Source organism: Octodon degus, unplaced genomic scaffold (assembly GCF_000260255.1).
Source record: "Octodon degus isolate 3935 unplaced genomic scaffold, OctDeg1.0 scaffold00073, whole genome shotgun sequence".
Lineage (NCBI taxonomy): Eukaryota > Metazoa > Chordata > Mammalia > Rodentia > Octodontidae > Octodon > Octodon degus.
The window spans coordinates 1,940,080-1,955,763 of record NW_004524649.1 but is presented as its reverse complement, the minus strand read 5'-3'; the positions used below and the strand labels follow the sequence as shown (position 1 = coordinate 1,955,763).

At 46.4% G+C, this 15,684-nt stretch overlaps 1 protein-coding gene across 1 annotated transcript; it reads right to left on the bottom strand.

The window, feature by feature from the left end:
• Positions 1-1,283: 1,283 nt before the first annotated feature.
• LOC101588244 (signal peptide peptidase-like 2B) lies at positions 1,284-2,921 on the bottom strand. Its single transcript, XM_012515662.2, is given in 3 exon segments — positions 1,284-1,502; positions 1,757-2,706; positions 2,709-2,921. Coding segments are annotated over 3 exon segments (1,374 nt in total). The 5' UTR covers positions 2,914-2,921.
• Positions 2,922-15,684: the final 12,763 nt, after the last annotated feature.

Here is a 15,684-nt window from a genome sequence, read left to right as displayed (position 1 = left end):
TTTTTTTGCGGAACCGGGGATTGAACTCAGACCCTTGCGCTTGCCAGGGAAGTGCTTATTCCACTGAGCCATCTCCCCGGCCCCTCTTTGTTATAATTTCTTGTTCATGTAAATATTTTTAGGGTCTCAGGACAGGTCCGCTGAAATATTACATTCTACAGAAGAGGAACAGCTTACTGTATCTAGAGAATTATTTTCCACCTAGCCTTCTGTCCTAGCATTGTCCCACAGGGTTTTGTTGTGCAGGGTCTCACTTACGCAGTTCAAACTTGTAGTCATCCTCGTGATTTCTGCCTCCCTAGTGCTGGGATTACAGGCATGCACCACCCCCTCCATTGCCCGCTGGGGGGGCATGGGGCCGGTGCACCATGCTGTTCCAGGGATTGAACCCTGGTCCCTGTACTTACCTAAGCAAGCGCTTAGTCCGCTGAGCTATACCACTGGCCCTTGAAAGATTTGTTTAAGGTTTTTTTTTAATGAGCAGTGACCCTTTATTAAGAGTGAGGTGTGTGGGTCCTCGCTCTGGGCCCTGGAAAGACCACAGTCATCTGCTCGTCCTTCATCTTCACCAGTCAGGGTCCTGAGTCCTGCAGGCCTCGCTCTCTGTGTGGCTTGGACTGGGCACGCTCTCTGCACGGCCCACCTCACATGGACAGTGGTGGTTGCTCAGCATGCTGTCCCTCTGCTGCCCAGAGCTGTGTCCCCACAGGGAGGACAACCCCAAAAGGAAGCAGTAGCAGGTAAAGCACCAGACATGGTGGCCTCGGCCGCAAGCAGATGGTACAAGTGACCAAGAGGAGGACCTGATGGAAGACTGTGGAGCTGGAGGGGCTGAGGCGGCCAAGTGTGCAGAGCTAGGCTAGCAAGGCTGGGCGAGGGCAGGAGGGCCATGGGGCCCTGCCGAGGGCTGAGCACCATGTTGGGGGCTGGCATGGGGCCGACTGGTGGGCGTGGCTGTCCTGTGTCTCCTGCAGGTGCCAATGGCTCCAGCGTCGTGGTGTGCTGGGGATGGCCATGCAAAGCCGAAAGGGCTTGGATGTCCCTCTCCCTAGGATGAGATCCCAGGCTGGGCGGCGGTGCTGGGCAAGGCCGAGTCCTGGCCCATAGGTTCTGGGATGCTGGGTGCCAGGCTCCTGGGCTCCTGGTCAGGTGCTGCAGCCCCTTCTTCCTCTGACACAGAAGGTTCTGGGGGCTGCTCAGTGGGCAGGGGGGCCTTGGCTTGCTCTTCACCTGGCGGCTGCTGGGGGCATGGGCTGTCTGGCTCCCTTGGGAGCTGGGGACTATCAGCTGGGGCTCATGGTGACTGAGGTAGGTCTTTCAATGGTGCTGGCCACAAAGTAGACCCTGGAGGACTGCACCTGCATGTCGAATCTGTGGCAATAGGCCACCAGCAGCCCTGGCACCAAGAAGTCGCCAAAACCCAGGAGGGAAAAGGGCCGGTCACATAGGGCCAGGGGCGAGGAGTTCAGCCTGGGCACCTTCAGGACCATGGGCAGCTTCTCTTTTTTTTTTTTAATTTTTTTTAAATTTTTTTATTTTTATTTATTTGAGAGAGAGAGAGAGAGAGAGAGAGAGAGTGTGTGTGGGGTGTGTGTGTGTGTGTGTGTGTGTGGCCAGCTCAGCCCACCAGGGGGCGGGGCTGGCTGGCATGTGGTGCTGGGGGATTGAACTGCGGTCCCTGATGCCTTGCCAAGCTTGTTCTAAGTAGGTGCTTTAGACCACTGAGCCATCTCTCCAGCCCTATGGGCAGCTTCTTGTGGGTGGCTGAGTCTGAGGGTCCAGTGGCCACCTCTACCATGATGCTGTTCCCACTCTTGCTCAGGAAGGGCGTGATGAAGACAAAGAAGACATCACAGATGAAGAGCAGCAGCAGCAGCAGCGTGCAGGCCTTGAAGGTCGGGAGGCGGATGGTCTTCAGCATGTACAGGCAGAAGGCAATGCCCAGAGCATCCTGCAGGACCCAGGCCCACTGGTCCTCATTGCGGAAGATGCCCCATATCACGCTGACCGCCACACAGAAGAGTGCCAGGAGCAGCATGTGCACCTGGGGGCGCTTGTGGAAGTAGGGTAGGCTTTTGTCTGGGATCGTGCACCCACAGCAGGGCAAGAGGCGCACACAGGGCACCAGGCAGCTGCAGAGGCCGGTGGAGGAGGCCAGGCAGAAGATGTCATTGATCACATAGACAAGGTGGTCGTAGAAGTAGTAGAGCAGCACCAACATGGAGCAGCACATGACCACGAACACACAGATCAAGACGGGCGTCACGTCCACCGCTTCATCCTCCTGCTTCTCTGGCCCATCGTCCCTTTTGTGCTTCATGTACTTCTTCACGTCCTGGCTCCCAGCCCAGTAGCCCCCGAGGGCTACCGTGCCCACTGCCAGGATGAAGATGATGACCATGTTGTAGTCCAGCACGGGCTTGCTGGGGGGGTACAGCGCCACCCGCACCTTGTGACCGAAGCTCCGGAAGATGTCCAGCATGTCTCTGTAACCAAGCAGGCCCACAGGAATACCAATTTCCTCATACTGCGTCTTGTTGCCTCCCGGAAGAACCAGCTTCTCCTTGCTGACTATGAGCAGCCCACAGGCCCCGCTGCCCTGTGCAAGGCGCACTTTCTCATAGAAGGTGCAGTTCCCACAGGCCACCAGAGGGATCTGGTTGCTGAAGCCACCAGCAGGGAGGTCACTGGGAGAGCAGAGCAGGAGGACGACCAGTCACCAAGCTGCAGGAGAGACACCTTGCACAGGTCGTGCAGGAGGTGGGCCCACTGCGGGTTGTACAGGATGCAGTAGTCTTTGCCTCTAGAGACGCCTGTCTCAGACACCACGTGCACCATGCCATACTCACAGGCCACCTGGGCTGCGAAGAGTACAAAGGCTGCTCTGAGCCCCGCCAGAGCTGACGCCGCCATTCCTGCCGGTCCCGCCGCAGCCGACAGCTTAAGGTTGTTTTTGTGCAGGGTCTCACTATGCAGGTTGGACTCATAGTGATCCTCTGTTTTCAGCCTCCCTAGTGCTGGGATTATAGGCGTGCACCACCACACCTGGACTCCATTACCTGGCCCAGGGGACCCAGGGTGGGGCCAGCACTGCTGTGCCAGGGATGGAACCCTGGTCCCTATGCTTACCTAAGCAAGCGCTTAGTCTGCTGAGCTATCTTGCCAGCCTGTCCCACATGATTGATTATCTCAAGTTTTGTCACCATATTATTGTACTTTAGGATCCTAATAAAATTCCTACCTGACAGACCAATCATGGTACATCCATTTCTGTCCCAGGCTGCATCTTGCCCTCCTAAGTATTCTAAAAAAGCAATCCCTAACGTTTAGGATGGTCCCAAAGCCTTCCATGGAAAAAGTCATGGGTAATCCTCCTACTCATTAACTAAACCTTTCTTTTTCCTCTTTAAGACCGCAGGCTTTTTTTTTTTTTTTTAATGGTAATGATACCCTTGAAGTCTTGTTTTGTTTTCTAGCTTGTTCTTATTCTTTTTTTTTTTTTTTTTTTTTTTTTTTTTTTTTTTTTTTTTTTTTTTTTTTTTTTTTTTTTTTTTTTTTTTTTTTTTTTTGGGGGGGGGGGAACCGGGGATTGAACTCAGACCCTTGTGCTTGGTAGGGAAGCGCTTATTCCACTGAGCCATCTCCCCGGCCCCTTGTTCTTATTCTTGATACATTCTGGCCCTATTAGGAATTGCTAAAATCATTATAGTGGTCATCTAATATGGCCGATGCCCTTAAAACAAAAACCTATCTTCCCAAAACCACCTCCCCCTTCTTCTCCAACTTAGCCCAGGGTATAATTATTTACTTCCACCCATTCAGCTCCCTCAGGTATATCTCAACATCCCCCTCAAGCTCCACTCCTGGCAAAGGCCATGAAAGCCTCAGCATGCCTTTGTTCCAATCAAGAGAATTCCTCAGCCTTCCCCACACTGTGTCCTCAAAGAAAATAAAGCCCCTTTCCCTTCTTCCTTCTGCCTGTTTCTCTGTTGTGCCGTGCACCTGAAAAGAAAACCTATCAATTCTGAGACCAAAGAATAAACTTTTCTTCACAACTTAGTTGGCTTTCAGTTTTGTTATTTGTTCCATAATTTGGAGAAAGATAAAGAATTCAGAATGATCAGAAATTGGCAACATTTAGAGGTGCAGATGGCAATATCTCTATTAAGAAATCTATAAATACTGGAAAAAATCATTATATACTTCCAACAAAATGGCAGGATATGAAAAGAGAAAAAGATATCACTTATACATTAACAACATTAAAAAAAAAAAAAAGCATAACTTAAAAAAAAAAAAAAGTCATTGTATAGATGGTAGCTGGTTTGAGAACAGATCCGGAGCCCAGGCTGGAGGTGGAGGTTAACCCGAAAAGCAGAGTCGTCCATCGCTGTCCTGCAGGTTGGAGACAGGATAGGTGGAGGGCTCTATCTAGGCAAGGGTCAACGATCAACATGGAGAGGGTAGTGCAAAGCGTGACCTCTAGGCTAAGTGTCGGTATCGGGGAACCAATTCCTTGCTGGAGACTTGGACTCTTTCCAGAACTGTCGCTCACAGGGCGGGGGCGGGGCCACACGAACCATCCAATCAGAGGTCAGCAGAAGCACCCGCCCGGAGTCACGCCCCCGGAGGAGGAAGTCCTTCCTGTGACGTGCTCTGTGTAAACACGTTTCACCTGCAGCACTTGAGCTTCTTTATCCTGCGGAGCTGTGACTTGTGGTCGTGGGAGCCTGGCCGAGGCCTCCGGGACACTAGCGAAGCCGGGAATGGTGAGTGCGGACCCAGCCTCGGGACTCCAGGGCTGAGCTGGGACCCGTGGCCGCCGCAGCCCCGCGTCCGAAGCTGCACACTCGGCGCTCGGTCTCCTCCAGGGCTGCGGGTCCGCGGCCACCTGCCCTGCCCGGTGCGGCGAGACGCGTCTCCAGGGCGAGCGGCGGGGCGGGGATGCGCGACTGGAGAGTGGATTTCTGATGGGGTTCCCTGTCACGGGCCAGCTTCACTTGTCCCGAGTTTTCAAATTCAACCCACCGCCCTCTCAGCCTACCGCCAGGTATTGGCGGGAAAGAAAACTTTAATTTTAATTTTGTTTTATTTTGCATGTGAGTGAATCAGAAACCAAGCTCGTGGAACTACTTGTTTAAGTCCTGTGCTTTTCCTTTCTGGGCTTTTTCTGGACCCAGACCTCCTGGGGGCTCCCTTGGGTTGAGGTTTCTCTTTGCAAACCTTCCTGGGTCCTTTCTACACAGCACTAACTCTTCCACTTACCCCACCCCTTCCCCAGCTCGATTTTGTTTTGTTTTGTTTTTCCTTTTGGCCTTACCTAAAATAGCTTGAATATTGTGAGTTATGTGCAAAAGCACTTAGGATATATAGTGATTTTAGACTTCCCGGGCTCCAGACAGAAACAAATGTGTTTAACCCCCTGATTATATTGTTCAGTTGTTTGGTATGATTTTCCCAGAAACTTGCAGAAGCCCTTTACTTTTTTGGCTCATTTCATTCTGTCTGAGTGTGAGTAATTCAGATTTATATTTATATGACCTTGCAGCATTCTTAAAACTTTAGTGAGAGGGTTTTTTTTTTTTTTTTTTTTATTTATGTGTTTGGTACAAGGTCTTGCTACGCAGCTTGGACTTGTAGTGATCTTCCTGTTTCAGCCTCCCCAGCTCTGGGCTTATGGGCGTGCACCATCACACCCGATTTTGGTGGTCGGCACAGCATGCGGTACCAGGGATGGAATCTGGGTCCAAGCTTGCCAGGCAAGCTCTTAGACCGCTGAGCTATCTCCCTCACCCGTGAGTGAGAGATTCATGAAGATTTTTATTTATTGAAGTGTGGATAATATTACAGGAGGCCATGAGTTGTCACAAAAATGCGTTCACCAGTATCGGGGAATATCAGTCATCACTAGCCCTAAAAGAGACAAAGGCTAGATTAGTTTCTTGAAATTGAGACCCTAGGATTCCAGGCAGGGGCCGTGTAGCATGAGGTGTAGCGTGTTGCAGAAGATAGCACGCTAATCAGGATGGCGACCTAGGAGCAAGGAGAATTTATTACCTTGTCTTCACTCTTTCTCAGGGCCGCCTTGTCCTGGCCCCTCCCTTACAGTCAGAGGCTGCGGCCAGTAAGACAGGTCCTACATCAAGGAAGTGTAGCTTCCTAAGATGCAGGGCAGGGAAGGGTGGAGAAAGAGAGTAGCCTGCTAGGTTCATAGACGCATGCCCACCAGCCTGGTTTCTGTTCTCCTCTAAAGACCCACCCATCATAAGTACTGTGCATTTGGAAATTATTGCATGAGAATTATTTCTTGAACATTATGGGTTCTCTTGAGTACCTATGCCTGTGTCTTCAAGTTTTATGTATTTTATCTTCCAGAAAATTCAGTGTTTATCCTTTTTGTCTATGTCTTTGATCCACCTTGACTTGGTTTTAGTACAGGGTAAGACATACAGTCCAGATTCATTCTTCCTTAAGTATAACACCAATTTTCACAGCATAACTTGATAAGGATGTTATTTATTTATTTATTTTGCGGAACCAGGGATTGAACTCAGGCCCTTATGCTTTCCAGGAAAGCACTTATTCTACTGAGCCATCTCCCCGGCCCCAAGGATGTTATCTTTTCTTTGCTTCTTCTTCCTTCTCCTCCTGCTCCTCCTCTTTCCCCTTCTCTCCCTTTTGTATTTTTAGGACAGGGTCTGCAGGGTCTCACTACATAGGTGGGACTCATAGTGTTCCACCTTTACTCAGCCTCCCAAGAGGTTACAGGTAAGCAGGCAGCTGCGTCGGCCTAAACAGGCACTTTATTTTTATTTATTTATTTTTTAAATTTTATTTATTTGTGTGTGGCCAGCTCAGCCCACCAGGGGGCGGGGCTGGCTGGCATGTGGTGCTGGGGGATTGAACCACGGTCCCTGTGCTTTGCTAAGCTTGTTCTAAGTAGGTGCTTTAGACCACTGAGCCATCTCACCAGCCCTAAACAGGCACTTTAATCCATTGAGTAATTTGGCCAGCCCTAGGATGTTATCTTTTCTCTAGCACTTGCTTTTAGCCCCTTTCTCAAGGTGCACAAAGCTGTTCTATTTTTTTGGTGGAACTGGGGATTGAACTCAGGCCCTTGCGCTTGCCAGGGAAGTGCTTATTCCACTGAGCCATCTCCCCAACCCCTCTATGTCTTCTGTTGTATTAGACTACATGTCTAGTTTTGTACCAATAGCATACTGTTTTTATGATGGTAGGTTTTATGATATAGCTTGCTCTTTTTTAATTTTATTTATTTATTTATTTATTTTTTATTTTTTTTTTGGCAGAAGCGGGGATTGAACTCAGGCCCTTGCACTTTCCAGGGAAGCACTTATTCCTCTGAGCCATGTCCTTGGCCCCTCTTTTTTAAATAATGACTCTAGCGAGGTAAATTTACAAGAAAATTTTCCAAAGGTCCCCTTTCTGACTTGGCAAAGTGTATTCAAGAAAGTAAAAGAAAAGAAGGCTTTGTAGAGTGAGCTTTGGTTGAGTAAATAGAAGAACAGGATAGGAACAAAGATAAAACATGGTACATCTGGGAAAAATAGTGTCGGCTTTCTTGGAAAGCTATATGATAGCAAAGTCTTCAGGGCATTAGTGTGTCCTTTGAAGAAACCCACGAGAACTTCTACATACAGGTCCTGAGAGGTGGTGCTTGTGATATAAGGAAGTGAAACTCCTAACTGACCTGGATGAGTTCGTGTTCTTTAAAACTGAAGAATGAATTTTAGGAACGAATGGAGGTTGAGGGTAAAACTTTATTGGAAAGGAAAGCTTCTGTTGGAGAGGGACAGAAGGGGGGCCCGAGCAAGTTGCCCAGGAAGCTGTCTCTTTCAGGTTATTTTTATAGGGCAAAACCATGCGGGGCTAATGTAGGGGGGTCTCCCTTAAGTGGATGCAGGGTGGAACAAAGCTATGGTCAACCAATGGGATTATAGGCACCATTGCTCAGGTAACATTGATTAGGCCCAGGAACAAATGGGGTAGAGAGTCACGTAGCAAGTGGGCATGAATGTAAAACAGGACCTTGTCTGGTGGTTCTTCCTGAGTAGTGATCAATCCTGGATGCCAGTCTTTAGGGAGGTTAGCATTTGTTTGATACTTAGGTCTGGCTCACAGCAGGACCATCCGTCCCTCCCACAGTTGTAAGGTGTCTGGTCTTGGTTATCTCCTTGGAGGTCCTGACCCTGTCTGACTGCCTATAATATTTCTATCTAACTCAGGCTACCTGCAACATTCTCCCTTCTGCAGAAGTAACCCGAACTGCTGTGAGGGAACCATGGGCAATGACCACTCTAACTTCTTCAGGCTGAAAGGGGTGGTAGTTGTGATCAGCAGTCAAATATATTCTTCAGAGGTTCTGTCTAAAAGCCCATGATAGGGGGCTGGGGAGATGGCTCAGTAGAATAAGTGCTTCCCTGGCAAGCACAAGGGTCTGAGTTCAATCCCTGGTTCTGCTAAAAAAATAAAAAATAAAGTTGTTGGTGCTAATTAAGTTTTTAGGGGCCGGGGAGATGGCTCAGTAGAATAAGCGCTTGCCTTGCAAGCACAAGGGCTTGAGTTCAATCCCCCGTTCCACCAAAAAAAAAAAATAAAATAAAAGCCCATGATAGGTAACAGGCATTTTTCTTTTGGGTGTATGTGTAGCTTTGGGTCTGGAGTAGACAAAACCAAAGAAACAATCAAGTATGCATGGGCCCAATAATAGTATCAACAAGATGATTATCAATATAGTCAACAAAGGTTTCTACCAGGAAGAATTAATAATGGCTTCCCATAAGGATGATAAAGACAAGGTCCAGGGGGCTTCAGAGTCTGACATATCATTGTTTTTTTTTTTTTTTAAATCTTGAACAGCTACTGAGCTATCTGCAGAAGGATCAGGAATGTACACACAACATTCAGCTTTTGTAATTGCACAAATACCTACCTATGCTGCTGTTAGAACATCCAATGCCATCTGATTTTGGAGGACAGCCTGTCTCATTAATTTTACTTCATTTAAAAGAGAGAGACCAGCTGCAGTATCATTTAAAGTCCGCTGTGTATAGCTGGTTAAGGCCTCAATGTGTTGCATAACCTCTTCTAGCCCTAGAGAAAGGGATAAAGATAGAGGCCAAGTGATCATACCAGTGACACACACTTCTGGACCATCGATGTTGTAGGCAGAATAAATTTGCAAGATTGTTGATATTTTTGATGCTCCTGCCTTGTAACCAGGCAAATCCTAATGTGCATCTCCCTATCCATCCAGAGGGTAGCCAGGGCCACAAATTGGTCCCACAAGACCAATGAGTGCCATTGGGAGCCTTCCATCTAATCCCAAGACAATTAGACCAGTCCGTTGCAAACCACTCTCCAGCCTGTAAGGTTATTGTGTGTATACACTGGTCAGGGGAAGTCCATCCCAAGTATTTAGTGGAGTTAGGCCAATGAGAAAATAAGTGATTCTTTTGTTCCCAATATAAGGGGGCCTTTCTACTGAGGTATCTGTGGTGAGGGTTAACCGTAGATATTCATCCCATATTTGAAAATAGCCATCCTGATACCTATGGTTGTTGGCCCTCAGGATAGGTATCTTATCCTTTCTTAATAGTGGCCTCATTAATGATCATAGAGAGGCTTCAGTGACGTTGAGGGAAAATATTCGATTATGTCCAGGATCACCAAGAGTATAATTTATAGGTCATTCAATTACTTTGTAATGCTGGGCTAAGCAATAAGCTACTAAACTCTTTCGTATCATCAATATAGTCTTTTTTTTTTTTTTTTGGCAGTACTGGGGATTGAACTCAGGGCCTTGCACTTGGCAGGCAAGCACTTATTCTACTGAGCTATCTCCCCAGCCCTTCATCAATATAGTCTTGTAGTTTATTCCAGTCATCTCCTTGAAGTGGGGATACCCACCAAGGAAGTCTTGATGTACTTGACAAGGGGAGTACACCACATATCCAACAAGAGATTTGTTGCAGTGATTCTGCATATTCCTGTGCCCACCTTAGAAAGGAATTGCATCTTCCTCTAGGTAGCAAAGTGATTAGTAAAAAGGCTAATAGCATCAGAGGACTTTTTGTTCTCTTGAACAGGAATCTTCTGTGGGCTTACAGAAGTATTCAGATGGTCGTTCACTTCCAGTGGCAGTATCTGGTTCCCCGAGTTTGAGTCTGGTGTGATATATCCAAGAGTCCTGGCCTGTAGTCTTTTTTTTTTTTTTTTTTTTTTGCCTGTAGTCTTGACAGCTGAAGCAGTTGACAGGATCACTGTGTATAGTCCCTCCCAAGTAGGTCCAACGGAAGGAGAAGAGAAGGGAAGGGACTTTACCAGTACTAAATCTCCAGGGTGGAATACGGGACTTCCCTTTTCTTTAGGCTGAGCTTCTATGAGCTGTTGAAGAGTTTGTTGAAATTTAGCCAATGAGGTGACATCTCTTAGTAAGTCATCTGTTTCTTTATCAAAAAGAAAACCATTAGTGAGAAAAGGACGTTGGTAAAGCTTTTCAAATGGACTGAGGCCTAGGATTTGAGGTGTATTCCTTATTTTAATCAGAGCTAAAGGTAATAAGTGAGGCCACTGTATATGGGTTTCCTAAGCCATTTTACGAAGATGTCTCTTTAGGGTTTCATTTACTTTTTCTCCCTTTCCTGATGACTGTGGCCTCCATGCACAGTGGAGGTGATAATGAATACCCAGCACTTGAGAGACATTTTGTGTGACAGTTGCTTTAAAGGAAGGTCCATTATCACTCTATAAGCTCTTTGAAAGTCCAAATCTAGGGATGATTTCTGAGACTAAGACTCCTACCACCTCTTGTGTCTTTTTTGTTCTGTAAGGGAAGGCTTCAACCCAGTTTGTGAAAGTATCCACCTAGGCCAATAAATACTGAAGTCCCTTACTTTTTGGCATATGAGTAAAATCAAACTGCCAGTCTTCTCCAGGGTATTTACCACGTTTCTGTATACCTGAGGAACTATAGTTCGGTTAAGAGGATTGTTTTTTTGACAGAGCTCACATCTCTTACTTACCTGTTTTATTGTCTGGGAAAGCCCTTTTCCTATGAATAATTTTGAGGCCATCTGCTGGGTCTTGTCTCTCCCCAAATGAAAGGTCTGGTGCAAAGACTTAATAATTTTCCATTGACTAGCACCAGGAAGGAACAACTTACCATCACTTGATTGTAGCCATCCAGATGGAAGGAACTGGCACCCCTGGGAGAGAGCCCATTCTATTTCTGACTGAGAATACTTAGGTCGTGTATGATCAAGGGGACCTTCACAGATAGAGAAGCCTGAGGGGGGGGGGGGGCTCTCGAGCAGCCTTTTTTGCTGCTATATCAGCTAGTTGATTACCTTGAGATACTTCATCAGTTCCCTTCTGGTGTCCTCGACAGTGAATTACTGCCACTTTTGAAGGCATATATACAGATGATAAAAGATCATCTATCTCCTTATGATACTTTATGGGAGATCCACTGGCGGTTAGATAATTTCTCTCTTTCTCTATAGCTGCATGAGCATGTAATACTAGAAAAGCATATCTTGAATCAGTATAAATATTGACCCTTTGTCCTTCGCTACGTTGTAGGGCTCTGGTCAGAGCTATGAGCTCCGCTGGCTGAGCACTGGTCCCAGGTGCAAGTGAGGAACTTTCAAGAGTCTGATGCAAAATTGCCACAGCATATCCTGCTTTTCTTATCCCATTTTCCATGAAGGAGCAGCCATCACAGTAAAGAGTTAACTCAGAGTCAGTAAGGGAAGTATCTAATAAATCTTTTCTGGCTACGTATGTATGGAGAATTACCTGTTCACAGTCATGTCTGTTAACTTCAATTTCCTCCTTTTCTGGCAAAAAGGTGGCAGGGCTTAAGGAGGAGCATGTCTTTATTTGAATGGCTGGTCCTTCTAGAAATAAAGCTTGGTATTTAAGAAGCCAGTTGTCTGATAGCCATAGGATCCCCTTAGAAGAGAGAAGTCCTGCCACATTGTGAGGTGTGTATACAGTAAGGTCTTTGCCTAAAGTCATCTTGGATGCCTCTGACACTAAAAGAGCTACAGCTGCCAGAGCTCTAAGGCAAGCAGACCATCCTTTTGCTACAATGTTCAATTCATGACGCAGGTACACTATAGGTTGTTGGGTGGGTCCCTGGTCCTGTGTGAGAACTCCCAAAGCCATACCTCGTCTCTCATCGATGTATAAATTGAAATAGTGTCCAGTGGATAGGCTTAGGGCTGGTGCACTTAGGAGGGCCTGTTTAAGCTTTGAAGCCTAGGAGTTAAGCACCCAGGTTAAAATATGGGTATCTGTCTTTTGGGTCTCCTTTATAAGCTGATAGAGAGGTCGTGCGATCTCCCTATATCCTGGTATGCAGAGGAAACAAAAGCCTATAATTCCTAAGAATCTCCTTAGTTGTTGTAGGGTCTTGGGATGTGGGTAGGAAAGAATTGGATTAATTCTTTCTTTCCGCAGCCTTTGGGTTCCCTTGGATATGTTGAGGCCTAAGTATTTTATCTCAATACTGTAAAGTTGTGTTTTAGATTTTGAGACCTTACAACCTCTATCTGCTAGGAAATTCAGCAGAGCACAGGTGCCTCGACTACAAAGCTCTTTTTTTTTTTTTTTTTTTTTGGGTGGAACCAGGGATTGAACTCAGGCCCTTGTGCTTGCCAGGGAAGCACTATTCCACTGAGCCATCTCCCCAGCCCCTACAAAGCTCTTCTGAAGGAGCACACAGAAGTATATCATCTATATATTATAAAACTGTGACCTGGGAGAATGCAAAACAGGCCAAGTAGTGGGAAAGTACCTGCCCCAAAAGATGTGGACTGTCTCTAAACCCTTGGGGGAGCACAGTCCAGGTTAATTGAGAGGCCTGGTCATGAGGATTTTCAGAAGCAAAAAGAAACTGGGAATCTGTATGTAAAGGAATAGGAAAAAAAGCATCTTTTAAATCTAACACTGAAAATCAACTAGTATCCTCTGGGATCTGAGAAAGGAGTATATATGGGTTAAGTACCATGGGGTGAATGGGCACTACTAAGGTCCTGACTAACCTCCACTCCCCATTGGGTTTTGAATTCCCAGAATTGGAGTATTGCGTGGGCTGTGCCAGGGCTCAAGTAAGCCCTGTGTCCTTAGGTTATCAATTATAGGTAATAGTCCTTTCTTTACTTCAGGTCTAGAGGGTATTGTCTCTGGTTAGGAAAAACAGTAGAATCTTTGAGATGTATTTGTACTGGGAGCTGCTCTTATTGCTCTACCTATTTTGTCTTTTTTTTTTTTTTTAACTTTTTTTTTAAAATATTTATTTATTTATTTATTTATTTTGTGTGTGTGTGGCCACATCAGCCCACCAGGGGGCGGGGCTGGCTGGCATGTGGTGCTGGGGGATTGAACTGCGGTCCCTGTGCTTTGCTTTGCTTAGCTTAGCTTGTTCTAAGTAGATGCTTTAGACCACTGAGCCCTCTCACCAGCCCCCTCTATTTGGTCTTTAGTGGCCCATACTTCAGGATTTATTTTTGTCTCCACAAGGGGAAAACAGCATACCTGGCCTGGGTGCATATAAATCACCATATTTAGACAACATAAAATATCTCTCTTCAAAAGAGGAACTGGACTTCCAGGCATGATCAAAAAGGAATGTGTAAAAAGAAAACCACCTCAATTACAGCCTAGGGATTGTGAATAATATCAAATTACCTCCTCTCCAGTGACTCCTCCCATTGAGGTGTGGTGGCTAGAAGGAAGGCCAGGATTGAAAAGAAGGACCTAGAAACATGCACCTGTGTCCAGCAATAAGCTGGTTTCTTTTCCCTCTACAGTCATGATTACCCAGGGCTCCTCTGTGGAGATGATGGTCTGGCCAGAGGGAGAGGGCAGCGAGTGCCCCGGGGCCCTTCAGTCCTGCTGGCCCAACTGGAGGGATGGGTCTGAACTCAGGCCTTCGCTTCGGAGGGCAGGCCAACCCCCTGTGGTCACGCTTGCATTTAGGATATGGTCCAGGGGGCCTCCTAAGGCAGTTCTTCTTTATGTGGCCTGGATTATGACACCAGCAACAGGTGCATGTAACCTCTGAGTTATTCTTAGAGCCCTGAGAATCAGATTTAGGGTTTGCTTCTTTTAAAGCTGCAACAAAGGCAGCTGCTCTTTGTTTTCTCTCTTTGTTTTTTTTTTTAAATTTACTTATTTTATTCATTTATTTGTGTGTGTGTGTGTGTGTGTGTGTGTGTGGCCAGCTCAGCCCACCAAGGGGCAGGGCTGACTGGCATGTGGTGCTGGGGGATTGAACCGCAGTCCCTGTGCTTTGCTAAGCTTGTTCCAAGTAGGTGCTTTAGACTACTGAGCCATCTCACCAGCCCTGTTTTCTCTCTTTGACCTCCTCATCACGGTTATAAAATACTGAGGAGGCGACCTTCACCAACACATCAAGTGAGCTATCGGGAGCAAAGGCATCTTTTCTTTATTTTGGTGGAACCAGGGATTGAACTCAGGCCCTTGTGCTTGACAGGGAAGCACTTATTCTGCTGAGCCATCTCCCCGGCCCCTACAAAGGCCATCCTTTGGAACTTTTTTTTCTAATATTGGGGGCTGACTGAGTAATGAACTTACCTTTTTTTTTTTTTGCAGAACCAGGGTTTGAACTCAGGCCCTTGTGCTTACCAGGGAAGCGATAATGAACTTACCTTCAAGAATAAGTTGTCCCTCTACTGAATTAGGATCTAGAGAAGTATGCTTTGCTAATGCCTCTTGCAGGTGATCTAAGAAAACAGAGGATATTCCCTCTTGTTGAATTGTTAATAGTTTAGAATAATTTAATGGCTTAGTTCTTACCCTTCTTAGACCTTCAAGAATACATGTTGAAAGTGTCTCCTATTCCAATGTCCCACATGGCCGCTAGGCTAGTAGGGATCCTGGATAGGGACTGACTGGGCTCCAGTGGGAACAGATAGTTCTCCTGGCTGTCTATCTTCTGGTCTTCTGAAATTGACAATATAATACTCATATTCAAATGCAATAGCAGCTTGTAAGGCCGCCTGCCTTTCATTAGAAGTCAAAGTTTGGTTTAGAATTAACATTACATCCTTCCAATCTAGTTTGTAAGTCTGAGTGAGGCCTCTAAACACCTCAGTGGGCCAGGGAGATGGCTCAGTAGAATAAGCACTTGCCTGGCAAACTCAAGAGCCTGAGTTCAAATCCCTGGTTTCGTAAAATAAAATAAAATAAAAAAATAAACACCTCAGTATACTTACCAGGATCATCTAAAAATTTTCCAAGATCTGACTTTATCTGTGTTAGGTCACTAAGAGAAAAAGGTACATGAACTCTGGAAGTTCCAAATTGGTCCATTTACTTCTTGTAAAGGATATTGTCCTTGAAGAGCTTGCCTAAGCTCAGCTAAGTATGGGTATAGCCCTGTAGAGGGCTAGATTACAGCTGGTCTAGAAGCCCCATCCCCTAAACTAGAAGAGCAGGCAGGGGAGACCTTACTTTCAGTAACAGTGGGCAAGGCTGTGATTACGGCTGTCTTGTCAGGCTCCAGAGGTTGGGGAGAAGTCTCAGGCTCTGGGGTAGTGGGGGGTCTTAGGATCCTGAGGTCTCTGTTCTCCCTGTGGCTCATGTCTACATTTTATTTATTTTTTTTTTTTTAAGATTTTTTTTTAACATTTA